Source organism: Antedon bifida, chromosome 4 (genome assembly GCF_963402885.1).
Source record: "Antedon bifida chromosome 4, ecAntBifi1.1, whole genome shotgun sequence".
NCBI lineage: Eukaryota > Metazoa > Echinodermata > Crinoidea > Comatulida > Antedonidae > Antedon > Antedon bifida.
Window position 1 is genome coordinate 19,800,531 of NC_136229.1, and position 12,842 is coordinate 19,813,372.

Below are 12,842 nucleotides of genomic sequence, written 5' to 3' on the forward strand. Positions count from 1 at the left end.
AGTTCTAGGTTATCACAAATAGAAAGCTTCCTATTATAATGCACGACATTGTGCTCTAAAAGATTTCAATGGGTTTATATTCTGTTTCTTCTAAGTACTCAAGGAACATGCGAACAGGATGTTTCATAAGATGCTAAAGTTTATAGTTCAATAATCGGTGTTATTTAAAACCAAGGACGTACTTTAGGGCTTTCTTTTCAAAGAGTCTAGCATGGTTAAGAGGTGTGACGTGCATTGTGTCTTCTGACATTTTTCTACCTTGTACCTAAATGAAGTGCCATGCTCTGACGACTTTGTAGGTGGTTTAAAACTTAAACAAAAAGACCGTAGCTAGCCTGGTACCTTTATTTGAAATAAACAATATAAAACCTTTTGTAAAGGCGTCTATTGTTCGATACACACCCTAAATTATTGTAGCGAATGATATCGAATAGAACTCACTCGGCCATATCTATAGTAAGAATATAATTGAAAGACCGGGTTATCATCGTGTCATTGCGTAGTAGTGCTTTCTGTGATTCTGGAACATATTAGCAGAATGAAGATTTCACTAAGTATTCTAATAAGTGTCCTCCTGTTTGTATGGCACACGGACGCTCAAGCTGGTGAGTATATCGAATGTCTCTTCCGACATTTAGATTATTCTAATCTTTTGCTCTACCATGAAATTCAAGTTAAATGCTATCTTGGCCTACTGTCTTTAAGAAGCCGAACGAAAAAAAACACAGTTGGGCAAGGTAAATAGTCGTCTTCTCTCGGCTAAAGACACTGCCATGAAAACGAAACGCCACAAGTGACGATCAAGGGTCAGAATTATCAAACTTGCTTAGCCAAAATATAATAACTTTTAAATATGAAAACGCGTTTTCAAGATAACCAAAGCAATAGTTTCCAAAATGTTCTTACATCAAGTACATTCCTTACAATGAACTTTGATGAGGGAGGTATAAAAATAAAACAGTTTTACTTTTCACTTCAAAGAAAGAAACTTTGTAGCATTGTCGATCGTCATCAATATTGGTCATTTAAAAAAATAATAATTGAATTTCCTTCTATTTGTAAATTTATTGGATATTAAAAAGACTCGAGTATTTAAGTTAAAGATTGAAAGGGTTATAAATAAAACCAATTCAACATAGACTGAAGAACTCTTTTCTCGAACTCCGCACTTCGTAATTCTATAAACCGCTTCCCTAAGCTTTGGTCTCAATTACCTTTCTCATTACGTCAATTAGCTGTTACTGAATCTCTTCCTCATCTTTTATCATCTATTGACTCTTTCCTTCTCGATAATTATCTTCGATTCTTTTGTGGGTTTGCGTATTTAATTTAATTTATTTTGTATAGATAATTGGTGTTGTATATGTACACGTTTAGGCCTAAATAATATTTTATATTATAAATTTATTTTAGTTACGATCATGGAACTGCTGATTCTTGCAGTTATAGTAATCATATTTACTTTAGCAGTCCATGACTGATTCATCGCTGCATATTATTACATTATGGTTTTTTGGTCAAACAAATGAAATGGTCTAACAGGTGTGGCTTTAGATAGACCGTCTATCTGATAAAGCCGGCTTTAATCGGGGAGTTTATAGCAATCCGCCCCAGGCACAAAATAAATTGCTGAATACCCGGTGATGGTGGTGGTAGCCCAGTAGAGGGCCTCATGCATGCCAGCTTTTGCTGACTTGCATACTTAGCAAAGTTTAATCAAATTGATTAAAAGCAGTTTTAACGTCGATTATATGAATAGCCTACTGTAGTCGGTCATGGAGGTATAAAAATAGAAGGAGAGAGCTCTGAAGACAAGCCTTCGTAGTCCGCCACCTTCCCATATAGCGCAGCATGTTACACAATGTTAGCCGCGACTTACTTATAATTGTGTTGGTGTATTTATTTATACCAGTCACATTTGTAAGGAAAACATCTTTTTTTAATTAATTCGTAATTTTTGGAAAACTCATGAGCTATCATAGAAGCTGACAAGCAAATCTACGAAAGAGACAAACCAACTGGAGCTGCAGCTAGCATATAAAACTGTTTTAATCGCGTTGCCCGTCGTGACTAAAAAAGTCGGGGTTATTCTGAGGCAAATGCACTCCTGTGTAATCTTGATTGAATGGATATTTGTGCTATAAAAATGAAAAAATAAATAGTTTTCTGACACTCCCATTTAATTATTAAAGTATTAAATTGTTGGAATAGCTCTCTATGCTAACTCACCAATTTGATTTGCATTAAAAAATATTGGCATTACCACTTTTTAAATTTTATTTAGTGAATACTTTAATAGGAGGCCTACTAAATAAATCAACAGCCCTCGATATAGACTTAGACCTACTTTGAATTGATAGGTTAAGTTGAGTTAATTGTCTGTATATTGAATATAGGAGGATAATTAGCATTCCATCAGTCATTGTTGTTACTAGGCCCCTATTTTCATATCAAATTAATGGTATAAATGTGTTGTAATGCATCATGATCTGTATGTGGTATTCGCTCACTTTGATTGATTGATACTACTGGCCAATCACACATTGAGTTTTCGTCGTTACGTCACACACATACACGTCACTCAGATCTGGCGACGATACGTCCGCCGCCGGCGGCGGCGGCGCGCGAGCACGACGGGGAGAGAGCGGTACATTTGAACTGCAAGTTTGCAATAATGGCACTCAACAGTTCATTTTTCTCTCTAGGCCTATTAATAAATGTAATAGAATTGTCTATATGGCAGAGTGTGCATTAATAGGTCTAGTTTAAAGGGAAGACATATCCGAATGAAAACAATAGGTCTGCTACTACACTAGGCCGGCTAGGCTACCTAGCTATGTCTAGTACTCCACTCTAGCCAGGCTTACTAGACTAGTAGACTAGCCAGCCAGGAAGGAAGCTAGGCCTAGGCTAGTAGTAGTAGTAGAGAGAGAGGGGACTCTAGGTCTAGATAGGCTAGGCCTACTACTATCCAGGATCCAGTCGGGAGATGTCGACACATGGTTTAGGCTAGTGGTCTGGTCCAATTTGTTTTTTAACTGTTTGTCTATTAGGTAAAAGAAAATTGCCCATGCTTTATTTTGATTATTTTGTAATTAATAATATTGTGCTAGTGCTAGTCGTCTGAACTTTAAATTTAATCATCTAAAGATTAAAAAGTGCCGTGTTGCAGATGTAAACCCTTGATTTATGGAATTATTTTAAGAGCCTACTTGACTAACATAACATAATTCCCCATCTCTATTTAGTATTTTACAAAGGGGATAAGTACATGTATTATTTATTTTTTTATTAGCGCCTTATTATTTTGTATCTATTCTTACAAATTTCCTCTCTTTTAGATCCACCATCATGTCCAGCTAGTGATAATCCCTGTCTGAATGGGGCTCCATGTGTCGGTGATGGAGGATCTGGATCGTACACATGCCAGTGTGTTGGTGATTTTGCTGGTCAGAACTGCGAGTCAGACACACGTAAGTATGATTCGATATACCGTCATCTCCAAAAATGTGTAGCCCAATGTTCTTGGTGTCTGATAATTTTCTTGTGCTGAGAACATTTATTGCCAAATGTCTTTATGGCATCTAGGGCCAGTTTCGATGGATGGAATTTAATTTGTGCACCCTTTTGCTTAGGAAAGTTTATTTTTGTTTTATATATATCCTTGTGGATGGGAGGGACTACCAGAATGAATGAGAGATTCTGTACCAATTACTGTATATTCAAAATGGGTTTTTAACCTAATCAGTGCAATAGGAGACCTACTAGATGGTGATTAGTTTCACTTTTTAGAAATCCTGTCTCTACCTGGTTGTGTGTGTTGTGTTTTTATGGAGACATCTTGAGCCAAGATAAATGAGATGAAATATAAATTTACTCTGTTAATTAAAAGATGACTTTTCTTTAAAGGTGTCTCCAAAAACATGAAAATGAAAATCAGACATTGAATATGTTGTTTTATAGTTTTAATAAAGCTAAACACTTCCATAGAAAAAAAAAATGTTTTCACTTATAAAATGACAAAATAAATGGTTATTTGGCTAGCAGCCAATTTGACCATTTTTTTGCTTTAAATTACAGTTTTTTCAGGTAAATACATTTTTGTTTGATTTTTTGTCAAACTGGATAACTATAATGTTACATTAAAATGGCATATTCAACAAAAATGTATTTACATTTTTTTTTATTAATATTATTTTTTTAAGGGGGACAATACATCTTCAAGTCTGTCATTATTGATACAATTTTTTACAAACAAAACTTAAAATTAAACTTGTTTAGTTTTCTTGTATTTTCAGGGCGAGACTGTGGCAACAACTATTTTTCTGCACCCGGCGAAATCACCTCACCGAATTATCCGGGCATGTATGATAACCGACATAGTTGTCACTATATTGTTCGTATACACGGTGCACGTTCAATAACCTTTACAATGAACGTATTCAACACTGAGGTAATTTTTTTAATGAATTGTTTATATATGGATCTCTTCAAATTGTTATCTGTAATATGTATAATTATATATAATACCTTATAATAATAAAATTGTATACAATTTTAAATGTTTTAACCATCTATTTATATCTTTTTTACATTTTATCTGCAGTGATAATATATGTTTATAATTGGTGTAACAAAAAACATTTTGTAACATAGTGACCAAAAACCAATACAAATTGGTATATTTATATTTGAACTTCCTATCTAGTAACTATTTGCATATTTTTGGCTATATAATATTGCTGTTACACTAAAGCCTTGTCTACGCTATCAAACTATATGTGACATAAAATGTGCCCATATGTGGACATGATGATGTCATATCACTACCATATATGACTATATCACTGCCAAATTTTGGCACATCATTTTTAATTTCTATGTTTAATTAGGCTTTTTCAGCAATATATATCTTAAAAACAGTGTACAGTACAATGATTGTGGTTATATATTTTTCTTTGTTTATTAGGCGGATAAAGATGTCCTTACATATGGCCCTGGTTATATAGTTGACTTTGGTCAAGCTGATAGAGTGGAGCTGGATGGGGATAGAAGTGATCTAGTACCATATGAGTTTGTGATACAAGGAAGTGATGCATGGTTTTTTTTCGAAACTGACAGAAACATCCTAGGTGTCGGTTTTAATATAACATTTACTGCAGGTATGTTACAATTCCAATCTTATATAGCTCTGTTTACACTATCAAACTTTATGTGTCAAAACAATGTGATGTGGCCATATAGATATATAGTATATAGAGGTGACAATGTCATATTATTACTACTACCATATTTCGGCACATCACACTTTTTTTGTCAAACTAGTTTGATAGTGTATACAGAGCTTTATATAGCTCTTAATGATCATTGAATCAACACACACTCACTGTGCCACATACCCTTACACACACTGCGAAACACGGCCTTATATTAGATTATACATAGAGATTATATTAGCCAAAAGCCCATTGGAAGTCAGATTTCAGCTTAAATTTAACAGGTTTTTTTGTCCGTATATAAACTAAATAATATTGTGAAAATAATAAATTGAATATTAATTAAAATCGCAAAATGGCCTATTTGAAGTTTGAAGGTGTTTTTCTATTTAGTGTGTAAACTGCCATGTCAATTTAAAAGACAGTTTAAGAACCCTCCGAGGACCAATGTTTTGTTAATGTAGTATGATATTTAACTTGAAATTATTTAACAGATCCGGACGATTGTAACCCCAACCAATGTTTGAATGGAGCAGTGTGCGTAGACTTGGAAAACGCCTTTAGTTGTATTTGTGCAGCAGGATATGAAGGAACTCTGTGTGAAATTAGTAAGGAATCATTAATACATTGACATTCATCATGAGTTGCTATACTTTGAAATGTATTTTGTATATTTGAATTGCCCAAATGCCACTTTGCTTACCCAAAAACTCCATTATGCTATACAATTCTCTATAATGTGTTCCATCTTACAGTTTGTTTGTTTTTTAACAGAACACATTAAGCTCTGTCTGCACTATCAAACTAGTTTGACAAAAAAGTGGCTTAATATGGTAGTGATATGCCAAATATGGTACTGATATGACATCATCATGCCCATATATGGGCACATTTTTTGACAGAGCTTTAGGGCAGGATGATTTGTAGTTTATATTTTTTCAATGTTCTAATTGGTCTTCCTTCTTCTATTCTACTAAAGCGCCCTCTACAGTTTGGACATGCTTTTATAATATCTCCCGATAATTTAATTTTTCCAAGAGGGTCTGTCATTATACAGAAATGTACCTCATAAATATACATTGAGATTCTTTATTTCATTGACATTCTTCTGTTTTACTATCATTCATGCTTATAAATAATTATCTAGCTGCAAACTGTAGAGTGGTGCTCACAGTAGGCCCAAGATAATACCACGAAAGATGAGCATGGTAGCTCGGTGTGGTTTATACCTTGTGTGAGTCTTTATTTTGTTTATAATTTGGCTTTTTAATTATTTACTCTAAGATATCAATGATTGTAATCCAAATCAATGCCAGAATGGGGGTTTTTGTATTGATGGTGTCAACACCTTCACATGTGCATGTCAACCAGGCTTTGAAGGGAGTTTATGTGAAATAAGTAAGTATTAAGTTGAACTGTTTTGTTTTATTGTCATTGTACACAAAAGAACTTGCTACAAACACTATCTAAATATGCATTATATTTCTGATGCATTCTGTGAACAAGGGTTATTTTGTTGTACCAGAAAAAAACCAAAATAAACTGTACTGACTAATTACTAATCCACCTGGAGAGCATCTTTGACTTAAATAAGACATTGTCTATAATCGTTTTAAGACTAAAACATTTTCACTTGAATTAAATCTTCACATCAGGCCATATATATCGAATTTCGAAAAAAGTGAAAGAAGCTAGCACTACAATGTCGAGACCTTTGCAACAACATTATTGTACTAGCATACCTGAAGAGATCGCAAGGTACCCTGATTATAATAGTTGCACATAATGTAGCACAATACAATTACAATTACAAATAATTTTTCTGTTATTGTTTTCCTTAGACACTAATGAATGTTTGAGCATTCCATGTTTGAATGGAGGTACTTGTACAGATGGCATTAATAGCTACACATGTGTTTGTGTAGCAGGATGGGACGGACCTGATTGCGCAGATGGTGAGTATTGTAGTACTACCAAATTCATATTTAAGTTTCAGTTACTACAGTAATTCAATTTCTGTGGCTTTAATTAAATTAATTAATTAATTAGTGAGTATGCAGTGTGGTGTAATAATAGTGAATTCATAATTTTCTAATAGGCTTAATAAACCTATAGATTCTCATCTACCTATAGATACTCATCTACCTATAGATACTCATCTACCTATAGATACTCATCTACCTATAGATACTCATCTACCTATATATACTCATCTACCTATATATACTCATCTACCTATATATACTCATCTACCTATATATACTCATCTACCTATAAATACTCATCTACCTATAGAAACTCATCTACCTATAGATACTCATCTACCTTTAGATACTCATCTACCTATAGATACTCATCTTCTTATAGATACTCATCTATCTATATATACGCATCTACATATAGATACGCATCTACATATAGATACGCATCTACTTATAGATACTCATCTACCTATAGATACTCATCTACCTATATATACTCATCTACCTATAGATACTCATCTACCTATAGATACTCATCTACCTATAGATACTCATCTACCTATAGATACTCATCTACCTATAGATACTCATCTGCCTATAAATACTCATCTACCTATAGATACTCATCTACTTATAGATACTCATCTACTTATAGATACTACATCTACTTATAGATCTACTCTATTATTAAACTGAAAGTATAAATGTTTTTTTTAAATTGTTATTTATATTTTGGTTTTTGTTAGACATCAATGAATGTATGGACTCTCCATGTCAAAATGGTGGAACTTGCAATGATCAGATCAACTTCTACACCTGCACGTGTATTCCTGGATTTGTTGGATCCAACTGTGAAACAAGTACGTTCTTATAAGCTCTGTCTACACTTTATGTGACACAAAAATGTAATGTGCCCATATATGGACACGACAGACCTTTAATCAATCAATCAATCCACAATTCATAGTTTGTACTCCTCCAATGATCTTAACATACAATCATACTTCATGTTTGTGGCACATGTCACCAAGATTAGTTTTGGAAATTAATAAAACTGTTAATACCAAAATGTGACAATTACATTATTAATCCAAAGGCAAATTAATGAAAAAGGACAATGTTGTTGGTATCAGTGAATGGAAACATTAAACAAGACATTATCAATTATTACACACTTGTTACCTTATGTAAATATATATAATATAGAAAAATGTTCATATAACATTATAATGCATACAATAAATATTAAAATATTTTATAAAACTGGATAAACTTGTTTATTTTTAATTAACCTTTGAACTCTATAAAAGAAGACAAGTATCCGCAGTCTTAACAGTAGTATTATGTTGTAAGTGCTTTAATCATCAGATTTTGATGAGTGTGGCAGTAACCCTTGCCAGAACGGTGGTACTTGCAATGACGGTATAAATGGCTACGTGTGTGTGTGTGTAACTGGATTTAGTGGAACACATTGTGAGATAAGTAAGTCACAATAATTTTTTTCTGTTACGGTTTTACAATATTCACTTATAGTACTTTAAGTCTTTGATTTGTATTTAAATGACAATATTTTCCTCAAATTTCAAAAGATGTACTGGGTTCTATAAAGTGCACGTGAGCACACACAGATGTATATACACTGAATCTTCAGTTTTAAGTCCTTATCTGAGAAGACTTTGGCCAAAATTTGGTCCAGGCATTGAAACAGCAGCCAAAACAGGTCCGGCTAGGCCAAAACTGATCAAGCCTTTGAAATCGCTTATTTATTCTTTAAAATGTCATAAGAAGCCTGGAAAAAATGGTTGAAGTAAACTATGCTTAAAGTAAATACACTAAATATTACCGTACAAAAGAAAAGAAATTATCAAAACGGACATTTTAAAAATGTGCAAGAAACATTTTAATAAATCGGAGTTCGGAATATTACATTATTCTAGTTAATTCGTAGGATAAAGTAATTGGGGAAAATTAAGGCGGTTGTGTAATTTCTTATCACAAAGGCCAAAAGAAAAAAATAACGATGGTAAAAACAACAGCCTAAAACAATAATAATATTATTTATATCCGGAAAGAGTTAAGGTTGATATGTATTGTATGAGATTTTAATTTGTGGTTGTCTTCAATGGGTTTTTGGAGTATAACTGTAGTACAGTATTAAGCTTTGTTTTTTTAAAGATGATAATGACTGCAATCCTGACCCATGTGAAAATGGTGGTTTTTGTATTGATGGTAACAATCAGTACACATGTGTCTGTCTTGCTGGTTACTCAGGAACAAACTGTCAAAGTGGTAAGTGCTCCAGTTGTTCTTGCTTTTTCATGACAAAAACTACAATAAAAGCTGTTATTATGGCAATCCATCCATATGCTGTAGCCTGGTGGTTAACAGACTTGCCTTACAATCTTAAGATCCATGGCTAAATCTTGACATAGTGCCTGGCCATGATTCTTTCTACTTCAAATTTGACTTAGATTACAAGCACAATAAATTATAGTTAATCCCTCCAGTAATTAGCAAGTTTTAAAATGAATATAGTATTAATAGTTGATAGTATAATATTTAAGATGATTACGTTTGGTGTTTATAACTTTATAGATATTAATGAATGTGCAAGTGGGCCATGCCAGAATGGTGGACTTTGTGAAAATGATGTGAATATGTACACGTGTATGTGTCTCGCAGGTTACGAGGGAACCAATTGTGAATTCAGTGAGTATAATTTGCAGTATATGATAATCTAAGGACAAAGAAATATATGTGATTACTTGCAACAACAGGATCAGGTTGACTTTACTTAACCTATTCCTATACTTACAAAAATATGAGTGAGTTGTTAGTGTTACCATTGTGTAAAAGTTAGAATTCCACCCAGGTGTAATATTTAAGTAATCTTTTTAATGTTAGCTAGTACCAAAAAGTGGTAAGTAGTTTATCGATATATTAATTTGCTACCAAATGATGTGACTGAAGTGGTATATTAAGATATATTATGATAAAACGCAAAAAAACACACATGCTTCCTGTTTTAAATTTTACAATATCGTCATTTTACTTGTGGCTTGTTTATACCTCGTGTCAAATAAAAATGGTTTTCATTTTCAGACATAGATGAATGTGGAAGTTCACCTTGTGCTAATGGTGGTACATGCTTAGATGGTGTTAATGGCTATATTTGTCAGTGCGCAGCTGGATGGACTAATGTTAACTGCGATGTTAGTAAGTAAAAAAGTATACTAAAGTAAATTTATATTTATTTTGCCGTAACTCTACTAAATAAATAAATTTGAATGAATCTACTTTTTTTTATTATCATTTTCTAAAATCGTTATGCATATTGTTTTTCTGTTGTTTTTTTTTGGTTATTTTAAGAGAAAGATTATTTAGAGGGTTAATTTTACGTTAATATTTAGCGTATACATAAGGTAGATTTTTTAAAGGTTTTATGGTCATAATGCATATTTTTAAATTGTAGTAGTTGTACAGTATTTTTCATACCACAGTAACATTGAGAATTAATAGAACTCTCAAAGTTATAATCTCATATTTTGCACTGATGTTTACCAACTAAACTTATAATTTTCCAGAGTAAATATTCCATTCCATACAGATTTCGTGAGGGAAAAACCTATTTCATAATGAGTAAAAACAGAAAATCCATTAGATGTCTGGTCACATGACCAAACATTATTCAAATTAATAATGTTACCCTTGCCTACCTAGACTGTTTGAGACCATCACTGTCATCATTTATTATCTTTTCAGACATTAATGAATGTGCTTCAACACCTTGTCAAAACGGAGCGACTTGTTTGGACGGAGTTAACTCCTACTTTTGCCAGTGTGCAGCTGGATATACTGGAACATTCTGTGAAACTAGTTAGTTCTACAAAAATTATTTCATAAAATAATGAATGCTTTCTTTCAATGAAAAATGCTGCTCTACCATTTTTTTAAACTATTTTTTTTGGCTTACATATATTGAAGCTTTATTCTTATCTATCTAGTCTATTATTTCTTTATTAAAAAATTCTTTTTTTTTTTCATGTTTGTAGAAGTAGTGGTTTGTGTATGTATAGTGTTTTGTTTTGAATATGCAAATTTGTTTATTTACAAATTTGCATATTCAAATATAATGCAAATGCAACAACATTTAAGTTCTATTCTAATATCCATTTCAAAATGAAATTTGGTAAGGTTTCTATCAACGCTTTATTTGCCTTTACTTTTATTTGGGAAAAGACACTTTGCTTAGTTAATTTTCAATGTATAGCAGTTAGTAATGGTTTCTTGACTTTGTTGGTGGCAAAACGTTTTCAAGCTTTTAATTTGCAGACATTGATGAGTGTGCAAGTATGCCGTGTCTTAATGGAGGTTTTTGTTTGGATGGAATCAACGGCTTTTTCTGTCAATGTCCCAGCGGATATTCTGGAGTCACATGCAGTAACAGTAAGTTTCTTCCAATTTTATTGATTCAAATATTTATGGTCATCGTTAAGGCTTGGTTCCCGGTGGGATGCAACGCAAGGACGTAGACGCAACATAAGTGAGTTGACCAATCACAAGTGATGGATTATTCAAACTGAGTGGCAAAGCCGTCAAGACAATGGAACCATTATTTCGTAGCCATAACATCGACAAAGGTTCGTTTATGTCCTTGCGTTGCTTCCTAGTGCGAACCAAGCTTTATTGTGTATAGTATAAACAGGCCTTACTATGCAAATGGTTTACATAGCAAATAAGCAATGGAAGTGCCTTAATCTTTATGGACTGTATTTATTTCAAGATTTTTTTTCCTTTAAGACGATGACGAGTGCTCGAGCATGCCATGTCAAAATGGGGGTGCTTGTATTGATGCTGTTAACAGCTACACATGTGTCTGTGTGGCTGGATACACTGGAACAACTTGTGAAATCAGTATGTTTTTTTTCTTTTGTCTCTAATGTTAATTTTGTCCATGTCCTAGATCTTGGCGAAACTAAACATAACACTAACAGATATTTATCAGAGACTGGTCAAGTAATTATTTATCATAAAAGAATACTATTAAAATAGAATTTTCTAGTTGCTAATTCATTAATTATATATATTAATACATATATAAATCCAAAGGCAAATTACTGAAAAAAATGACATGCTGTGGGTATCAGTGGCTGGATCTCAATGGAGATACAAAAAAAAGGCGAAAAGCTAAATCAAAATGATAAAGTAAAACAGCCAGAAAAGTTAGCAGAGCTTTCGGGCAACACTAGCCCTTCATCAGTGCAAGTGAGCGTACTAATTGGATAGTATAATAAGCAGTGCTGTCTTAGTGAACTGGAATAAAAGAAATAAAATAAAGGAGGCTAGTGAATAGAGGGTGGAAATAGTAAGGCTAGAAAACAAAGAAGATAGCTTGGTAGATATAAACAATTTTGGAATAGAACATTAAAAAACAGCTTAATAGTGGTTAATATTGAAACTTAAATTTAGGTAGTCAATAATATTTTAATATATATATATATATATATATATATATATATATATATATATATATATATATATATATATATATATATATTAATCTGCACTGATGAAGGGCTAGTGTTGCCCGAAAGCTCTGCTAACTTTTCTGGCTGTTTTACTTATCGTTTTGATTTAGCTTTTC

At 32.8% G+C, this 12,842-nt stretch overlaps 1 protein-coding gene across 2 annotated transcripts in view; it reads left to right on the forward strand.

Moving 5' to 3' along the window:
• The first annotated feature begins 455 nt into the window (after positions 1 to 455).
• Positions 456 to 12,842, forward strand: part of LOC144840987 (uncharacterized) — a 37,445-nt gene continuing 25,058 nt past the window's right edge. Inside the window, exons 1-15 of one of the 2 annotated variants that reach the window (XM_078697102.1) lie at positions 456 to 605; positions 3,342 to 3,473; positions 4,299 to 4,453; positions 4,970 to 5,162; positions 5,711 to 5,824; positions 6,501 to 6,614; positions 7,058 to 7,171; positions 7,945 to 8,058; positions 8,567 to 8,680; positions 9,374 to 9,487; positions 9,794 to 9,907; positions 10,301 to 10,414; positions 10,961 to 11,074; positions 11,531 to 11,644; positions 11,999 to 12,112. In XM_078697102.1, coding sequence (XP_078553228.1) covers positions 539 to 605; positions 3,342 to 3,473; positions 4,299 to 4,453; positions 4,970 to 5,162; positions 5,711 to 5,824; positions 6,501 to 6,614; positions 7,058 to 7,171; positions 7,945 to 8,058; positions 8,567 to 8,680; positions 9,374 to 9,487; positions 9,794 to 9,907; positions 10,301 to 10,414; positions 10,961 to 11,074; positions 11,531 to 11,644; positions 11,999 to 12,112 — 1,801 coding nt within the window. In that variant the 5' untranslated portion in view covers positions 456 to 538. The remainder of the gene's footprint in view (positions 606 to 3,341; positions 3,474 to 4,298; positions 4,454 to 4,969; positions 5,163 to 5,710; positions 5,825 to 6,500; positions 6,615 to 7,057; positions 7,172 to 7,944; positions 8,059 to 8,566; positions 8,681 to 9,373; positions 9,488 to 9,793; positions 9,908 to 10,300; positions 10,415 to 10,960; positions 11,075 to 11,530; positions 11,645 to 11,998; positions 12,113 to 12,842) is intronic. The other variant, XM_078697103.1, reaches the window with a different exon arrangement.